A 19,596-nucleotide genomic window follows, 5' to 3' on the forward strand; every position below is an offset into this window, starting at 1 on the left:
TCTTGATAGGATGTTTTGAAAAACATAAAAACATTTAGTTATGTACAAAATAGGTTTATATTATCATCGCCTTCGATTTCGTATTTACAGGCTTAATCAAGTTCTACCGACTTGTCCTATAGGTATGTACAGAGCTTAAACACAGAGTTAACTAGAATTATTAAGGTAGTTTTAGTTGAGTTTAAGATAGTTTGTTTCCACATTTACAAGTTCTAAGTTTAAAGCATTTGGCTCTTTATCAGCTGAAGATCGAAGCATATTCGAACGAATTTTTCCGACAGCAAAATGGTAATACAGGGAAAGCGGGAATAACGATTGAACTAATGGTATTTCGACTGTCGGAAAAGATCGGGCCTGGAGAAAACTTATGGGAATATGTTCACAGCAAAATAAATGTCAGTTGCAATCTCAACCTGAGTTTTGAATTACACATATATGTACGTATCCTATGTGCATACAGAATAAACACTAACTCGTATGATTAATATCTTGTTTGACCTCGATGGCGAAGCCCAGTCTTGAAAATAATATGGAATTGGATTAGCATTGCTCAACTCGTTCGCTAGCTAATCGCTTCTCGGTGTATTTTTAAATACAAGTAACTTAGGATAGGGCTTAAAGGTTCGATTACGTATCAGAGATCCCTGTTTGCGCCCCAATGGCACTTACTGGATAAGGCTAACTAATGGAAACGATGGGCTCTTGCTATCAACTAACCGTAATATTAGTGTTTAAAATCTACTTACAGCGGAATGTTTTGAGAACTCTACTACGCCTAGTTTTATATACAACACGCGAATCGGGGGATAGGACAATACTCAGTCTGTTGAGATCTACAACTAGCTCTGGATTTTCCAATGGGAGGCGGTTCGATAAAGAGAGCCAGAGGCCAAACTTGATAATACACGGATGAACGGGGTGTTTTCGGGGGTGGAGTGCTTACAATCGACCCTATCGCTAAAGAGAGTTATATACATTGGGGACCTGCTATTGACTACTGCCCGGGGCTGTGTGTGGTGAGTTGAATAGATTCTGCGATTGCTCTTGGGACATCTGGTAGGGCAATATCTCCAGATCGTTGGGCAACTGATTTTGGTTCTGGCTCTGGTTGGTGAGAAAGGGATTCGCACTGAAGAAGTTGTTTGACTGCTGCTGATGTTGCTGCAGCATTTGCTGTTGCTGATGTTGCTGCAACTGATTGCCGCTGGAAGTATGCATCATTTTGTTATCCTCGCTCTGCGTCTCGGAACCATCATCGCTGATGCCCATGTGGAAGTTGATCGAAGGACTCGATTCGGTGGCCATTTGCATGTAGGACAACAGTGAGTCCTCGTTGTTATTTTGCGGAGGATTCGAGCTGCGATTGTTGTTGCTCTGGTTGCCGTTGTTCATTGGTCCATTATTGTAGCTCTGATTGTTGTTATTGCTGCTGGAGTTGAAGGGATTGATGGTGGACTGGGAGCCCAGGGATTGCAGGGGTGAGAGGTTGAGAAAGGCATCTATATCGTCGATATCCTCGCGCAGTAAAATATCATTTTGCTGCTGCAGTTGCAACTGTTGCTGCTGCTGTTGTTGCTGCTGCTGTTGCTGCTGCTGTTGCTGCTGCTGCTGCTGTTGCTGGTTGAGTTGCTGCAGTTGCGTGTGATTATGATGCTGCTGCTGCAAGTTGTGCTGGTGCTGCGTATGCAGATTCTGCTGCTGCTGCATCATCATCTGCTGATCCTGCTGGTTCAGCATCTGCTCCGAGTTCAAGGCGAAACCATACTGATTAAACTGCGGCTGGACGGCATTGCTGCCGGTGAAGTTCAGTCCCCGCTGACCACCAGCCCCCATATTTCCCACCGTCGCGGCTGTCATATTCCCCGGTGCAAATCCCATCGACATCATGGGCTGCAGGTAGGTGTAGCGGGACAGGAGCAGCTGCTCCGAGACGATCCTCAGCTCGTTCTGCTGCTGCAGGATCAGCTTCTGCAGCTCGTCGTGCTTCCGCTGCAGCTGGTCCTGCAGCTGGCTCTGCGTGGGCGTCATCACCACGGTGTCGGGCAGCAAATCCGGCTGAGCCTGGACCGGAATGGGCGACAGGACGGGCGCCACCGGAAACGGTGCGATCACAGGTTGCATGGGAATGGCGGTGAGGTATTGCGGTGGCTCCAGGAAGGTGGGTGCCACCAGTTGGGAGCTGGTCAGCGGATAGGCGGGCTGGGGGAACTGGCACCCGTTGCTGGCCATTATCTGCGTGGGTGCAATCGGCAGCAGGGGTACCAGTTTCGGAGTGCCCACTGTATGCTGCAATTGCTGTTGCAGCTGCAGATGCTGCTGATGTTGCTGCTGCTGCTGCTGTTGTTGCTGTTGCTGCTGGCTCTGATGTTGCTGGTTCTGATGCTGTTGCTGCTGCTGCTGCTGCAGGTGGTGATGTGACTGACTGTGGTGATGCTCTCGATGGTGGTCTCGGTGATGCGATCGCTGTCGTTGGCTTTGCTAAGGAAATTACAGGAGGTTAGTTAGAAGGATTGATTTTGGGGAATTGCTCGATGATCGAAGAAGTAAAAAGTGTATACCCAAAAATTTGAATGTCTTTTTTTATTGTTCTAAAACTATATTTTCAAAGGAATCACGATTTAATGGCGGGCGGTAGTGAATCCAAGCCCCGAAGGTGGCAAGTGTCAGGACATCAAGGAGATACCAATTGTCACTCGCTGATGTCCTGACACCTGACCTTCAGGTGGACCGCATTTCCTAGCTCTTTTTCACGATTGAAGAACGTTATGATTAGATTGAATCACTTGAAATCACCTTTGTTCACTGGTTAAATATTTTTTCCATAATGAATTAAATAGTTATAGTTTAATAGAACAAGATTCGCATGTAAACCGATGGTCAATAAATAATTTCACATAAAATCTTGTGTCGAGTCATGATATACGTAAACAGCAATGCCGTTAAACATTTTTTAAACAATACATATAGTGTTTTCCTAACCTTCAATCCGATTTTTAATTTTTAGGCACTAGGAACTCAGGATATAAGGATGTCTTCCAATATTTACTCTTTCGATCTTTTTTCGTATATTGTTTGCTATACCCACCGTACTGACGTGCGTCATCATGGACTGCCGACTGGTGACCGAGTCCGCCGAAATGGACGTAGAATCAGAGTCGTTTCCCCGGTTATTGTAGAAGTAACACTTTCGCTTGGCCTTCGGGGATATGCCCGTGGAACTGATGTTCCCATAGCTGGAGGCGGGTCGCGAGGTCTTCAGAGGATTGAGTTGACAGGAACCCGACGGTTGGACAGCCGATGCAGACCACATGGGGGAGGAGTCAACTGCGGGTGAGGTGGTAGTAGTTTCATTGCCCAAACTGGCCAGGCTATTCCCCAGCAATGTGGTATCCAGATTTTGGCTGCTCAGCTCGAAATCCCTCAGAGTTGTGGTGGCAGATGCGGATTTGCTGCTGTTCGCCGTGGAGGCTATGACCTTACTGCTGCCACTGTTGTTGTTACTGCTGCTATTTCCGGATTTTTCACCCTCCGACTTTCGACTCTCCTTGAGAACCTCCGCATAGCTAACAACCTTGTGGGTGCAGACCACGTAGTCCGGCTTGGAATTGAACTGATGGTAGCTCACATAGTAGTCCGTTTGCAGCCAGATCCATTGTTGACCTTTGGTGAGGAATCGGTAGTAGCAGGATTTTCCCTCCCCCGTCTGTCGTACTATAAATAGGAATTTTAATATTATCAAAGACAAGATTCGAATCAAACCTACGCTCTTCATGGCATGCCACAATGCTGTCCAGATCGTCAAAATGGTAATAGTCATAGCCCGAAGTGCCCAGAACCTCGAAGGGCATATAGCCAATGATAGGGGGCGCCCGGTGATCCAGAAACAGAAACTTCCACTCCATGCTGTGCTTCGAGGTGAATTCGTTACTAGTCGGATCGATGATGCTCATTTCCCGGATCAATTGAGGATTTTGAACGCGTCCGGTGCCCACAAAAACCAGCTTTTTGTCCACCTCCGCACTGGGATTCTGCTGGAAGATTCGGGGCAGCACTGCGGGTTGTCCATTTGAGCCATTCGATGCCTCCGAACTGGAGCCCGTGGAGGTATTGGTATCGTTACCTAAGGGATAAGCATCAGTGGAGGTGACCGAAACTCGCTGCACGGCTACCTACGAAAGTAACCCACAAATTTGACCAGCTCGTAGGCATTGGCATCCACTTTCTCCATCCCGCCACGCCGCAAATGGGTGTAGAATGTGATCTGGTTGCTGGAACTTATGTCCGTTTGTCGGGGCTCGATAACGGGAGTGGGATTCATAAAGATGTTTAGCAATGCCTCGTGGTCCATCTCGTAAGCCAGGTCATATATGGTCATGTTGTACAGGTCTTGCTGGAAGACGACCAAGTTAGGTAAGAACCGAGTTTGAATATTGACAATTGTCCATTTATAATCTTGCAAATATTTAATCTTACCCAAAACAATTCAATAATTTCTTAAATTCCAAAATTTTCTTTTGATATAACATTATTAAATCCCGCAAAACTTAATTTCCATAAATTCGTTGAATAAAGATAATAACAAAACTATAAGCCAATCAGATAAACAATGCATTTGCAAAATAACTAATAATTTTGAAAAGCTTTTCAATAAGATTCAATTGGTGTTTCGGCTGTCCACCTTATCGGCGTAAATAATCTTAAAAACCTTCTCAGAAAAGGGTCTTAGTTTGGGGTCAGCCACTTTGCTTCTCTGACAAAGATTTTTAATGTTTCTTAGTTTGTTGAAGTAGAAGTCTCGTTCATGTTCCATAACCGGAATAAATTCAGAGTACTCATCGAACTCCTTGGAAAGTGTCGAATATTGCTGTTTAAGTGCTTCATTTTCTTTGTTTGTTATGGCCTTTTTCGGAGTTTGCTTAGTGGAGGGCCTTTCCGAAGTATCACTACGAGGAGTGGAACTAGGCGATTGTTTCGGAAATTTAGGGTTGATGGGACCAGAGCCTAAGCCCATGGCAACACCACTGCGGGCCATCAGGGGATCATAGGCCCGGCCACTGTAGTTGGCCTCAAAGAACTTGCGAAACCACTGGAGGAACTCCAGGTTGTCTTGAAAGCGTCCCTTGATCAGTCTATCGATGGGTATCACCTTGTCCACGGACACTTTATTGAAACTTGCCTGTAAGAGCTTAAAGTTCTGCAAGTGCTCATGCTCTAGGTTTGAGCGAAACTTGATTCGCTTGACCGGAATCGAGCTGGGGAACATCATGTCCATGAACTGACAGTAAGCCGCTCCGCTGCACAACTCCTCGACCTTGGAGAACTGGGCCTGCAGCATCTGGTTGACCCAGGCTAGCATTTCGTAACGCGAAGGATTGTCCGAGGTCACGTTGGTGGAATACACGTTCACAGCCATTTTAAATTTTGGAGACATCACTTTTAAAATTAATTTGTGTTTTGTATTACTCTGACTTGTTTAAGAATCAACTGACTGATTCACTGAAGGTTTGAACTGATTTATATATCGTGGCCTGCTATAAAGGATTAGTTAAACTCTTCACAGAGAGGTGATATAAGTATTTCTTTTTATATAAACTGAATTTAAATTTTAAGTGTAGGGTTTTTTGAAAGGCCTAAAGACCTTCTAAAAAAGTTTCATTAGATTGCTACCCGAAGAAATCCTTTCTTCTTTTAATATCATATTTCCCAAGCGATTCCGCTTAAAAATGTAACATTCCTAAGAACTTTAAGTGGAGGACATGATATCTTAAGTAGTTGTCTCACCGGTAGATACCCCAGCTGGGAGGTAATACTTTCCGAGGCGTAGAATATGGAGCCCATGCTGCTGAACACAATCATGAAGCCATCCAGAGACTCCAGCATCAGGTGGGTGTACTCATCGTTGCTCAGAAACGTGGGCTTCCAGTCCTGTTGTATCTCGAAAACCTTCGAGCGGTCGGTGGCCTCTGATATGATACGTTCTTGAGTTTAAGGATATAACACATAGAGTGCGGAGAGCATACCATTGTGGTTCTTCAGGAAGGCTATCGTGGACTTCAGGACCGTGGACTTGTCCATCTTTCTGCTGGATGTGGATATCAGGGCGCTCAGGTCGTTGACCAGCGAGTTGAACTGATCCCGCCGCTTCTTCTCGCTGAGATTACGCGATTTTCTGCAAAGGAAGCTACGAGTTAAAAATAATCAATGGGTGGCATTTACGGATAGCAACGTCAGACGCTCGCTGCATGAGAGTATTTCATAATAAACGGGATGGCCACCCCCAGGTGAGTGGGCTTGTGACCCACGTGTGCCGCCCCCATTGAGGCATTGTCTGGCGTTGATTAGCCACATATGCCCATATGCTATCACCATCCCGGATTTTCCCAAGGACCCGGAGGGTTGTGTGCCCTTTGTCACTTTCAATTTTCTGCGCTAGAGTTAACTTTTTCTATCCTGCCATTGGCATTTGCATGTCACTAACTGCTGGATGAGCGCAGTTTTAGGACTATTGTTATTGTCAGTATATTTGGGTATGATATGGTAGTGGATGAGCGGTTATCTTGGGTTCTCGCAGTATTTTTAGAGTTAATTGAAGGGCAATGAGTTGAATATATTTTTCAAGGAATCAAGGAGGGAGTCTAACTCACAAGAAGTCCTCGCATTACGTCGAGCACATAATTGGGTTTGTTTTTTAAGAACTTGAGCTTTCTATAACAATTTCATTGGTTTAAATATATTGGTGTTTTCTTACTATAATTATTCCACTGTACATTCATACTATAAACATTCCACTGTTTAAAATCATTGCTTGAAATTATTTTACACACTAAAAACCTACTTTTGCAGATACCACAAATGTGCATTTTAAAATATTCTTAGTATATACTTTTCATTATATGAGAATAGCCCATTATAAACGTATCTTTCTCGTTTAATAAAAATATGTAGCTAAATTAAATTAAGATAATTTAACTAAAATTCGACTTTTTAGATACATTTTAATTGCATTTCAATTTCATTGGTTTAAATATATTGGTGTTTTCTTACTATAATTATTCCACTGTATATTCATACTATAAACATTCCACTGTTTAAAATCATTGCTTGAAATTATTTTACACACTAAAAACCTACTTTTGCAGATACCACAAATGTGCATTTTAAAATATTCTTAGTATATACTTTTCATTATATGAGAATAGCCCATTATAAACGTATCTTTCTCGTTTAATAAAAATATGTAGCTAAATTAAATTAAGATAATTTAACTAAAATTCGACTTTTTAGATACATTTTAATTGCATTTTAAGTGATATATGTCAACGCGAAATGAAATTTGTTTAAATATTACTGACCGGTTCAATTGTGCGATTATTGTTTTATACAAAAATGAATGAACATTTATACTTATTGATGGTTGAGTCAATGACAATTAAATTAGACATTTAACCAAAACCCATAGATTAAGTTATAAAACCCAGATAAACTTGAAGCCAATTCATCATCAAGCTTTTTAACCAAAATAGTTCTTAAGCCGATATAATAAACCAATGTTAAGCTCCTGAAATGCCTACCGATTTCAGTCTTAAGCATTCTTTTTTAATCTTGTTGATGTAATTTCTGGTATTCGTAATTATGTGATAAACGCCAAGAGGCCAGGTGAAATTAATTATGACACGAGCTAATCGAATTTGCACTCGGATTACAACTCATTGAAGCTGGCCGCTGCAAGAACGGATCAAGGAATTGAGTTACCACGACTTAGTTTTCATTGATTGATTCAGGGGGTGTGAATGGGCCAAATGGTCTGGGGCTACCTGCAATTTTATGACGACAGCGGCGGTTTCTTAATACAGTTATTCATGAGAAAAATAATAGTCAAGGGGGGACATTCCACTTTCACCCTGTGGAAAATTTATCAAAAACGCCATATACACGTCTTTTCTTTCACTTCTTGTCAACTGTCACTTGCAGATTAGAATTTGTGCTATCTATTTATGAATAGCCAGGGATATATGAGTATGGGTGCTTAATGTGTAGTCAATTTACCTTTTCGTATCATCCTTGTCATCGCTTTCATCGTCCATTTTCGGGTCTGTTGGATAATCCACTTCGAACCGCACAATTTTTAAACTATTGCCGAAAGGAGAAGGAACCGAAGAAAGTGCAAAACTTTCAACTTCTTTTGAAGACTTGCTCACGAATGCCACAAATAATTTTCACGCTCACATAATTTTGTTCATATGTGCTTCTTTCTTTCGGCTCAAAAGTTCAGGTAATGTTCACGCAACAATTGATTTCCATATGCTCAATATGCCACATTTTGAATGACTGCAATTGTGGATTATTATCTTTAATTCGTTGAGTTAGGTTAGGTATAAGGGTATATTATTTTTCCCGTCGCGTTTTCGATGCGAAACGTATCGCCAAATGCCGCGCTCTGTCAGCAACAAGTGCAGTTGTGGTTCTGTTTCGGTTTCGCCAACTGGCAGCATCCTTTTCCGAATCGGTTCTGGTTCTGGTTCTGGCCAGGTTATGTAATACAATAAGCTGCGCCTGCGCAGGCTCCCCAATCGGAGGCCCCGTGGCCAATTTGCCAGTTGGCCGTGCCAATCAATGTTGCACATTTGCAACCCCTGAAATGTATGCTACGCTATTTTGTCATGTTACAAAATGCGTTCAGCGAATGCCATAACAACCACTCGGTGGTTGGAGTGAGTGGGTGGTTGGGTGGCTGGATATCTGGGTGGTTGGGTGGTTGGCCTGGCCCGGCTTAAGAGTGTGAGTGGGGCAGCTGCTAACCAATTGCCTGACTGCAGCCGCAATTCGGCTGCGGATGCTGCCCCTTTTTTTCCCATCTATAAATAAGCCCAGCTCGATTGCATAACTCTATGTTTTCATTTGAATTTCCATCGATTTCACTTTACTCTAATAATTCTCAATCATTGCCTGCACCTAAAGTCATTTTCTTTAACACCCGCAAAATTATTCCCTGTTAATTGAAGGCAAAGCATTTAAGGGGCTTCGGCGGAAAGCAATTTCTTGCCAAACAACAACTTGAAAACTTTTGAGCAAATGTCAATGGTTTTGCAAGCCTGTTAAATGCATTTGCTCCTTGGGGAATGGGTTAAAAACTTGATTCCCGGAAAGCCAGTGACGTGGGAGCTGAAAACCCCTTTAAAGCCGGTACATTGACGAAAAATCAGTGTTTAATTAAAATGTGCAAAGCAGCTTAAAATTACCCAGCTTTCCATCTGCCGTGCCAGTTGTAATTAATCCCTTTTGGCTCCGTTTGACCAAGGACCCAAAGCGTAGCTCATAATTTCCCATATGAACGCACGTGGGAGGGCATTTTAAATACACATCAAAGGCGGCAAACTGGCCGTTCCTTGGCCAAGTGTTGCTGGTTAACCGTAAGTAGCTGTTGGCCCAAACCCAGACTTGAAATGTTGCCAGATAATTGCCAGTGACTCGCTCAATGGCTCGTGTTGCAATTAGTGCGGTTGGTTTGGCTGGTCGCAAAGTGAAAAAAAGCATAGAAAGGGGTTAAGATAGAGACATATAGAGAGGGTGTCAGGTATTATTATTGAATGCGTTAGCTTTGCCCCGAGGAATGCGGTCCAATTACAACTTGGCTATCTCACTTATAAACTCTAGCATTATTGGGTCACAGACTTCAAATAAATTCAAACCAGCTTTAAACTGTTTTTATAAGAAAACCTGCATTATCACTATCAGTATAGCTCTTGTAACTATAATTCAATTACGGGTTAAGTACAGATTTAGAATAGTTAAACCAAAGCTCATTGACTTCGAGTAGCAAGACTATCAATCACTTTCTAAAATGAAATATTAATTAATCTTAATCCAAAATGTCTAGAAGGGTGATCTTTAGATTGTTTGTTTATGAATTATGAATACCCACTCTTCTTTATAAACATAGCATAAGTGATTTAAATATAGAGTATTGCTATTGTGAACACAAAAATTATGTTACTTTTAAGAAACCATGGTAAATGTATGATAGATATACAAATTTGAATTTGGATTTGGATTTTAATATTTACTTATATATTTGTTGCCCTTTTATTTAAAACTAAGGAGCTCATTAGCTATAAGTGTCTAGTTCTCAAATTTTAAAATGTTGGGACAATCACAAATAGGATTATTTTTTTACAAAACATAATGTAAGTTTATATGGTTCTGTAAAAAGAAATATATTTAATAATATATATAATAATAATATATACTACAAAGTAATTTTATCCAGAGTTCTGAACTGTTAGCACCAACGGTTTTTGTAATATTGATAGTGTTATGATATTCCCAAGTAAATTAACTGTTTTAATCGTGCTATTATTCCCCTCGCATTTACCTATTACTTTTTGGCCTTCACCCCATAAAACAAGTTAAAAGGCATTACAAAATGATATACTTCATAGCAGCCTAATGAAACCGCTTTAGACCCATCATCTATCACAGATAGAAGCTGGTATATTAAACATTTGGCATTGACAACATTGTTGCCGATATGTGTTTTATGGCAGATTTATGTATTTTTGCAATGCGGAAGCAAGTTGGTCGGAATAAAAGCATGCTATACGGAATATGGAATATGGAATTCCGAATAGAGGAAGGCCCAGAAAGCCGGTTGGAGAGGCAGGTTTACTCAACCCAGGAGAAGATCGTTGACTGACCTACTCTCGAGCGTCGGGAGATATGGTGGCTATATCTCTGGCTCTCTCTGTCGACCCTGGTCGTCCCGTCCCGCTCACTTGCACTCTCTACCGCTCGCTGTCTCGCTCGGGCACACGGCAAAGCGGGAAACTAACGTCATTTGATTGCATTTGTAAAGCTTCGCTCAGTTACAGAAATTATCGCATACTACCCATGTGTGGGTTACCTATGTGTATATATATTCCGCACTTGTGTGTCTCTGCCTCTCTCTCTCTTGATTTCTTTGTCAGTGAACTTGAGCTTTTGCTAATTGCATTGCGATTACAGCATAGTGTCCGTGTGTGAGTGATAATACCGAACACTCATACGACCCGTTGTACAGCTTTTTTTTTTTTTTTCCTCGCCGCTTTACCCTTCTATTTCTCTTTCCGCAAAACTTGTAATACTTTTCGTCTCTCTTTTAAACTTGACTTAATTCAATTTTTCACTATTATTTTATTTTTATCTTTTGCGTTCATTGATTTATTTATGCCGCGTTCGTTCCCCCTAATTTTCCCTTAAAGCGACTTAAGTATAGTTTATTTCCAAACTGATTTCATGACTTATAGGGTTAAAGGCCTCTATATTTAACCGGTTTCCACTTGGGAGTTACAGTATTCTGAATTGAATGTTTTTACTAAACGGATCTTGGTTTGCCTTTCCCTAAACGGTTGACAATCTAATAATAAATCAACAGATGTGATGAGCACTTAATCATTAGCATCCCGCCTGCTCAATATCATCAGTTCATCATCACATCTCGTCATGATTTAGTGGGTTCAATTAAGTCTGGGATTCTCTGAGGAAATACTCTAAAATTGGAGGGGTGGAATAATGGGTTATGCGAAGGGATTTACAAACTACTGCATTTAGTTGTAATTTAAGAGGAATTTCAAATTCCAAGTGAGAAATATTTTTATAGAACCTGAAAAGAGAAGCGGCAAGTGGAAATACTTAACGACTTTGTTGGAAGACTTTGTTCTAAGAAATTTGTAATAATGTTTATTGTATTTGAGGAAACATTTGAATTAAATAGATATAAGGGTAAACAATTAATCTATATAATATATTTTACGCAACATATTTATTTATTTTTGCAGTACTTCTGAATTGTAATCATAAAGAAGGACATCTCCATTTGAACTGGGAACTTGAGTAGAAATTAGTCATTAGATACTTCAGTGCCCTACTAAATAATTACCGCCAACTTAAAAAACAATCAGAAGCTTTCTTTAAGTTATCTCTCTTTGTTTTCGACTAGCTAAATTTTGCGCAAAAAACCTAGAGCAGTTGTCAATCAGTTGCTTATCTCACCGTATCACCAAGAACCTATTTACTCAAACTGAAAATGAAGTATACGCTCTGCAAGCCCAAGCGAAAATGCCTAGAAAGTGCAGCTGACTGCAGCAATTATTTAGTAACATTTCGTAATTGGCCCACATTTTATTCGAGCAGATACAAGGGAGAAACAACAGAGTTGAATCGCTAATGTTTAAGGCCTCTTTTGCATGTGTTTATAGTTTTTTAGTTGTCAATTGAAATAACTTTTACTAAGAGCGTGTGCGGCTACCGCATGATCGCACACCACTGCACAAAATGCACACGCGCACTCACACCGCCGCAGGCGCACTGGCACAGAGGCAGACTGGCACACACAGATACTCAGGGCAGTCAAACGCTGACGATGACGTTTCAAAAATTCAAAAAGACGCCAGATCCGAGACCCGAGACTTGTCAGTCAACAATGAAAAATACAAAAAAATTAAAATAAAACAAATGGAAAAGGGTAGGGTTGAAAAAACGACTGGGGAAATACCTAGCTAGTTGCGGGCATGAAAATTCTTTCGAGGAAATCTAAGCTAATATACAAATCTTTGTAGATTTGTATGGGTTTTGGCGGAAAAGTAAGCCATATTAAAATATTTTTTTTTGTTTAAGTTAAACAGATGTTAAAATACTCTTAAAAGGTTGTGGTTTTGTTTATACTAACATTACATATGTTAAGATACAATAGTTTTGAAATGTACTAGTTGTAATCTAAAATTTATAAAATTTTTTGGGAAATTTCTTAAAATGGGATTGTACCTTAAAGGTAGCTTTTCCTTACAATAAAAGTTATACGATCAACAGATTTATCTTTTATCTAAAATTAACCGACCCTTAAGGTCGTATAAGATATAATAGTTCTATAACCTGATAATAGCTAACACAAACACTATATACCCGCATTGACAATTGAAAAATGCTACAACACAAGTGCAACAAACAATACACCCTAAAGATACCTTTCGTATATATTTAAATTTTATAATAATGTATTATTTATAACATTTATAATTCGGGTATCAGTTAGTCAAAACCTTACTAAACTGAATTATAAGTTTGGAGAAAATTCTCCCGGCCATATAATTTGTTTGTAGCTTTTGGTTGAATGCACTTTGGTGTTTCGCGAGAAATCTATCTTCTCTTTTTTCCCGTATCTTTGCCTTGGTTTTTGCCTTATCTTTTTGTTGCCGCATATTTCTAATAGTATTTTTGTCACTGCGGATGTTTTTCCAAATGCACTTTTCATTTGTTTCACTTTATTTTTATGGGGTACACTTCACAATTTGGTAGCAGCTGATTTAAAAGGTTCAAGCTTTCTGATCTGGCGCACAACTTTGGTAATTAGTAGTAAAATTAGTTAATATATTCAGGTGCTTTAAAAGAACTTTTTCCTTGATTTGAGCTTACAGACATTATAAAATGGAAATTTTATTTTTATGAGATCGTTGAGACTTTGTATTTTCTTTACAGACAACTTTACTAAGCTTCAATCCCGCATTTCTATTTTATTACAACATCAGTCACATTTTTTTATAACTACACTCTTTTAATTGGCTTATAAAAAACGCCCAGAATTATTTATATTATTTATCTCCATCCATATATTCCTGTTCGGCGGCTTATCTACTTGTGTTTCCTTCAGTTTTGCACTTTAATTCTTTAAGAATTTCACTTTTTTCTGTTATTATAGCGCGTGTGTGCAAAACATTTTGAAAGGTTACATAATAACTTTTCCCGTTCTGCTTTGCTCATTTTTTTGTACTTCTCACCGGCTTGCACTTGGTGACATATATGCAAATACAAAAAAACAGATATCCAATAACAAAAATAAAACATTTTGGTATTTTCTGCCAACGTCTTAATTCATTGTTGTGTTGAAAGGTAAAAAAACGGTTTTTATTTTTTGGGCACTATCAGCAGTAAAAGAAAGCTGAAATTCTTGAGAAGCGCGAAGAAGGCAGTGACAAACAAAATTCGAAATCCAAACCAAACCAAAAACCGAAACAGAATCCAACAAGCGAAAAGTGTGTAATTTGCGATCGGGTTACAGTCAGAGACAATATCGACGACAGACGGCTTGACTTTGCTTTGGATCGGCTAAATACTTGTAATATAAAAAACTGCACGCTCAAAAAAACGGGAGAAAATACGAGTAAATCGAAAACCCGATTCGGAAATAAAAAGAGAGAGATCCGCTCGTTGACGCTGCGCGTGCTGGACTCAAACTGAATAAATGCACGAGAACTGAAAATTCTAAGCTCGCGAAAAACTACAGACGCAAAAAGCCCGTGGATAAACGAAAAACCGCGAAATGCATCAGGAGCGTTCTCACAGATACAAAGATAGTGCGATGGTATCGGTTGCGAGAGAGTGGGTCTACAAGTCAGTTTCGATGCCTTTTGCCGGCCGGGGCGTATACGCGATATGTGCAAGCATTCCGAGTGCTACCTGACTGACTGACTGATTGAGCCCGGCCACTCGGCTGTTATTTAATACGTACTCTCCACTCAGAACCCCACGTATCACTCAATTGCACCGATCGCCAGCCTGAGTCGAGTCTTTATCTACCGCTCTATCAAACTATCAGCACACACAGGCGCCTTCTATGAGTAGGTCGCTCTCACAGCGGATAGTATCATGGGTTTCTACAGTGTTCTTTCAACCTTTTTGTTTGTTGTCCATATTCCGCGTGTTTCTGGTATTCCGTCTGGAGATTACAGATATAAGGGTCTCTCTTCTGGCCGCCCAGGTGTCGAGTCAGCGGGTTCTGTTGGTCTGCGATTAAAGTTCAAGGTCTGACCCAGGGGGAGGTTTCTACTATTGGTCGACATAGATTGGCTATGGCGAAGGTTTTCCCCATGAACATAAAGAAGGTGTATAAAGCTTTAACTTGAACAAGCTACAAAAACTATTTTCAAATCCTTGTTATTATAAATTTTATTCAAGAATATCACTTTAAAAAGAAAATTGTAAATATTTTATTTATATATAATATTTATTTTAATATTTATTTTATTTACAATTTTTTAATATTCCCCTAAGTTTGTTGAATAATTAAACAGAGTATTATCAAGTTTTTTTTTTTTTAATTTCAAATTAACTTGCAAAAAGTAAGCGAATTTGTTAACTGATCAAAAATAAATGGATCTTTTCCAAAATACATACATACACGATTTTAAATGCTAAATAAATTATTAATTAATAGTTTCAAGATTGAGATCATTTGAAATGTTTGATTTGTGTTTTATAGAAGTTTGAGCAAAAATTAGATATCATTTTGTATTCTATAAAAATTAGCTCGTCAATAAATATACTAGATTCAATTAATTCTAGTCAAAGAATATTGAAGTTACACAAAAATTGAAATTTTAATCAAACGAATAAAAATAATTTTAATTATATTTATATTTGTAAAACCTTTTCCCATAAAAATTCTAAAGCACTAGCTCGATTGTTTCTAAATTTCAAATACCCAGGGCCACTTTTTCGTTTCCTTTCAATACGTATGCAAATTTCTATGAATATTTCATAAGTATAAAGAAAGTTTAGTGTGGTCAAGTCTGGTCTGGCCTTACCTTTCTCACCTCTTTGGTCCTCCGCCTTCGCAACTCCCCCAGATCGTTTCGAAAAGAATTCAACTCTGAATCGAGCACTACGACCTCACTTTTTGAAAATGCAGCATATAAACTTATAATTCCAATTCTTATTCCTTAGTTGCCTAATCGCGAACCGCTAGCACTAGAAATTCGTATTTATTAGATGCTTACGTAACATTTCAGCGCGCTATTTGCAATTTACAAGTTTTCTCGATTTGATTTGAAAGTTTTATAGGTTTATGCAACACACAGGATATATATGTGTTTCTTCAGCGACCCAGTGGTGTAGTCAGTTGTATTTTTGGATCAACCTGAAACTGCATTTGAGCAGAAATAGTTTCAATTCAATTTTTGGAATTGAAACAAAGCGATTTAGAGTCTTTAAAAAATAAACCAACCATCCCCAAAAAGAAATACCATAATTATGTTTCACATTTATTTTATATTTCAATTGTTTTCCTCTTTATTTTACATCATTATTAAATTAAGAAGTACAAGTAAAAAATGATTAGCACAAAAAAACGCAGAGAAAAAATGTTGCTGATTTTGTTCTTAAGAATTTAAGAAATTTCAAATATATTTTCATATTGATTTACATTATAACTTCTCCATATAAAGTAGACACAAAAAATGATGTCAAATTTTGGGTTGGTTTGTGTTTAGTTGCTAAACTTAAATACAAAATGATTTAATTTAGACGTATGTGTATATTTTGTATAAAATTACATAAATATTTAGTTGACAAAAATTGTTGATTTATTTGTTTATTTTGTGTTGAGCTGAAAATTAAATTCGTGTTCTATAGCTAACGTAGAAGATATACATATAATTTAAGGATTATGCGATAAAAGATATTTACAAAGATAAAGATGTGCCGACTGATAAAGCAAATTGTTGTTTCTAAAATTGATTTGCTTTATAGGGAGAGCTCGAAAGATTAGAAAAGAATAAACAAAATGAGCGTGAGGCTTAGAAGTAGAAGTAGAAATCAAAGACAAAGAAGATCTAGCTAAGGTTCTCAGAGTTATATCAAAGTTATCTCTTCAATAGGAATGCGGGCTGAAGATACAGATACGAATACAGAAACAAGCATTAAGCATATAGCGTTGTATATTTAGGTATATATAGGTGAGCATATTATTTAGTTAGCCTAGGCATAATCAAGAGAGAGTAGGGTGTTATAGAGAGGGGTCAGAGGTTAGAGTGAGTTCGTAGTGAAGGGTTGTTAATCAACAAAAAGGCAATTTGAAATTTCTTTACACATTGGTTCTCCCATTCACTTCCTTCATAACTAGTTGCTAGTTCAGTTTTCATCTAATTACTTCTTGTATATATAGTTTTTAGTTTCGTTTAGGTATATCAAAAAAATATTGCAGATTGTCTTAGAGTTCCAGCCGCCTTATACAAAGTAAACGAAAAGAAGTTGAACTTTTTTTAAGAGTTTGTTTCCTTGGCTCTTTCCCAACCGATTGGTTTGCTTTTTGTTTTTGTTCTCTAGGTGTATGTTTGTTGGCCTTTGACTTGGTATTTTCTTAGTAATTTTAAAATTGTTTTATGTTCAAAAATTTGTGTATCTTGTTTGTAGAAACCATGAGTTTTGTTTGTTAGAGTTTATCATTTATTTATTCTGGCTTATTTCCTTTCCTTTGCTCCTTTTGCTATGGCAAACGTGATTTCAAGACTTGTGGAATGTGGTTGTATCGATCGAGGGAAATAAAGTTAGCATTTATGGGTATTTTGGGTAAGGGCTTGAGCCAAAAGCAAGTTTTTGATTGTTTTGGGTACATTTTCTTCTTTTTTTTATATGTTGCTCCTAAACAAATATCTCTGGTTTGCTCTCTAGTTGTTTTTTTTACACACACAATATACATTTACAATATACAGTACACACACAAAGTTTTAGGCTAGAGCTAAAGATTATGTTGCTGATCTAGTGATAATTTTGGTTCTGCTAAAGTTGCTTCGCTTTCGGTTTTGGCCCCTAGGATTAACATGTAACGTTCGATTACGAAACGAAATGGCTTAGACACAGAATTTACATAGAAAAGTGTGTGTGTGTGTTTTATCTTCACGCGGATGTATCTGACTTATAATTTCTCTCTTTTTGTTTCGGTTTACGCATAGGAGGAACGTCTTTAGAGGAGCAGCTCCTCATCCGTGTGCGGCTCGTTTCCGGTTTCCGCAAAGAGGCAGCACTCATCCGCACCGGAAGCGGCGGCCTCCTGCTCCTCGCAGTCGAGATCGAGATGATGGGCCTGCTGCGGCGACTGTGGTGCCTGTGGGTGGTGGTTCAGCGGGTGGTGCGTGGGCTGCTGTGGGTGGCTCAGGTCGTGCAGCCAGTCCAGCGTCTTGTCGATGGCACGCAGCCGCTTCTCCAGCGAGGTGGTGGCCAGGATGTCCACCTAAGATGGTTATTTTATGGTTAATAAGTTGCAAAAAATATTTAAATATATTTAACCCACCTTCAGCTGCTGGGAGAGGGGCAGCAGGGCTATGACCCACCACGCCCACGCCGGTCCATCGCTGATCAGCTCCCAGTTGGGCTCCAGTGGTGGCATCTGGCCATAGCTCTGCAGGATCTCGTGCTTCTGCTCCGTGCTCAGGCTCTCGAACCAGCCACTGGCCTTGGCCAAAACCACACCCTGCATGCCAGCCAGGATCTTCACCTGCTCATCGGCAATGGGCTCGTCGCAGATGTACTCCACCTTGGCCGTCTCATAGCCATCCTTCTCGTTGCGCGCCAGGATCTTGAAGCGTTTGCAGCCAATCGTACTCAGGATGGAGCAGCCATCGCCCAGCTGTACACAATCCCGGATGTCCAGGATGGTGCCCACGTCATAGTACCGCGATTTTCCGCCATTTGGCTGCACAATGCCAAAGGTCTTGTCTCCTGATTCCACGGCCCGGCGGACCATCAGGCGGTAGCGGGGTTCGCACACAAAGAGCGGACACGGGACCGCTGGGAAGGCCGCCGTGCAAATGAACACCGGCACCGAGGGCTCCTGGTCGATCTCCTGACGGAAACGCGCCTCGTAGTGGTCTGGAATGAATCGTTTCATTGCGGCTTCTAGGAACTTCGTCACTGGCCGCTTGGCCAGCGCGAATGGAACTGGCGAGGATGAGCCCGGATGCAGGTGGTTCTGATTTGGATTCGGATTCTGGTTCGGATTCTGACTGGCACTCGAACTGGCACTCGAACTGGCATTGACATTGAACTCCACAAGTGGCGACATGCACAATGGACACGGGGAGTTGTAATCCATGCAACGATCCAAGCATACCAGGCAGTACGTGTGTCCGCAGGGGGTCACCACCGGCTTCCAGAGGGTCCGGCTGCACACCACGCAGTCGAAGTCGCTGGCGTCGATCAGCTGCCCGGCCACCGAGCTCACCGCCAGCGATGGAGCCGATCCGTCCAGTTCTGGAAGGAAGGAATATATTGAGTAAAAGTTTGTCAAAGGAGAATTGTTATAGAGCATTTTTGAGCCCCAAAAAGGAATTACGGAAACCGGATTAATCATATTCCTTTATCAAAATTAATTTTAATTTGGTATCTAAAGTTTGTGGTCTAATTTTGTAGTCTATAATAACATTTTTCAATTTTTATAAAAATATTTATGATCTGAACAAAGCTGACTAGTGATTTGCCCACATTAAAGACTTTCCAGAATATTTCCAAAGCTGGACTTAAATATCTATAAAATATTTTAAGTAAGATACATATATTGAAAATGTTGTATAAATTATTTTAAATATAATTTATATTAAATGTAGGATTTCAAATAGTAAATGTTTGGCAAAGAAGATATTTTTAAAAGAAACCCATAAGAGAGATTACAATTTTAAAATGGCATTCTTATAAGGAAAGAAAGATAAAGAAAGAAATCGAAAAATTATGATTTTACAGTTAGGTTTAGGTGCATACATGGAAGTATTTTCCTTAAAATTGTTACATTTTGAA

General features: G+C 39.7%; 3 protein-coding genes across 7 annotated transcripts in view; all 3 read right to left on the reverse strand.

Moving 5' to 3' along the window:
* Positions 1–38: 38 nt before the first annotated feature.
* LOC119555368 (circadian locomoter output cycles protein kaput) lies at positions 39–14,274 on the reverse strand. Of its 5 annotated transcripts, XM_037866707.1 has the most exons (8): positions 14,145–14,274; positions 8,047–8,328; positions 6,021–6,181; positions 5,782–5,963; positions 4,174–4,390; positions 3,764–4,120; positions 3,086–3,711; positions 39–2,478 (listed from the first exon to the last, which is right to left on the reverse strand). In XM_037866707.1, exons 2-8 carry the CDS (start codon positions 8,082–8,084, stop codon positions 988–990), a joined length of 3,072 nt encoding a protein of 1,023 aa, XP_037722635.1. In that variant the 5' UTR covers positions 8,085–8,328; positions 14,145–14,274; the 3' UTR covers positions 39–987. The 5 variants fall into 5 exon arrangements, with proteins under 5 accessions (XP_037722635.1, XP_037722634.1, XP_037722636.1 ...); XM_037866706.1 differs by lacking the exon at positions 14,145–14,274 and having other exon boundaries at positions 8,047–8,640; XM_037866708.1 differs by lacking the exon at positions 14,145–14,274 and having other exon boundaries at positions 6,021–6,169; positions 8,047–8,639.
* On the reverse strand, positions 4,586–5,522 carry LOC119555371 (microtubule-associated protein RP/EB family member 1). Its single transcript, XM_037866712.1, has one exon. It carries the CDS (start codon positions 5,429–5,431, stop codon positions 4,655–4,657), a length of 777 nt encoding a protein of 258 aa, XP_037722640.1. The 5' UTR covers positions 5,432–5,522; the 3' UTR covers positions 4,586–4,654.
* A 2,109-nt stretch (positions 14,275–16,383) lies between the features above and the next one.
* Positions 16,384–19,596, reverse strand: part of LOC119552652 — a 30,005-nt gene continuing 26,792 nt past the window's right edge. Inside the window, exons 6-7 of the mRNA XM_037862349.1 lie at positions 18,098–19,056; positions 16,384–18,037 (exon numbers count right to left, since the gene is read on the reverse strand). Of these exons, the coding sequence (XP_037718277.1) occupies positions 17,771–18,037; positions 18,098–19,056 (1,226 nt within the window). The 3' untranslated portion in view covers positions 16,384–17,770. The remainder of the gene's footprint in view (positions 18,038–18,097; positions 19,057–19,596) is intronic.

This window comes from Drosophila subpulchrella, chromosome 3L (genome assembly GCF_014743375.2).
Source record: "Drosophila subpulchrella strain 33 F10 #4 breed RU33 chromosome 3L, RU_Dsub_v1.1 Primary Assembly, whole genome shotgun sequence".
NCBI lineage: Eukaryota > Metazoa > Arthropoda > Insecta > Diptera > Drosophilidae > Drosophila > Drosophila subpulchrella.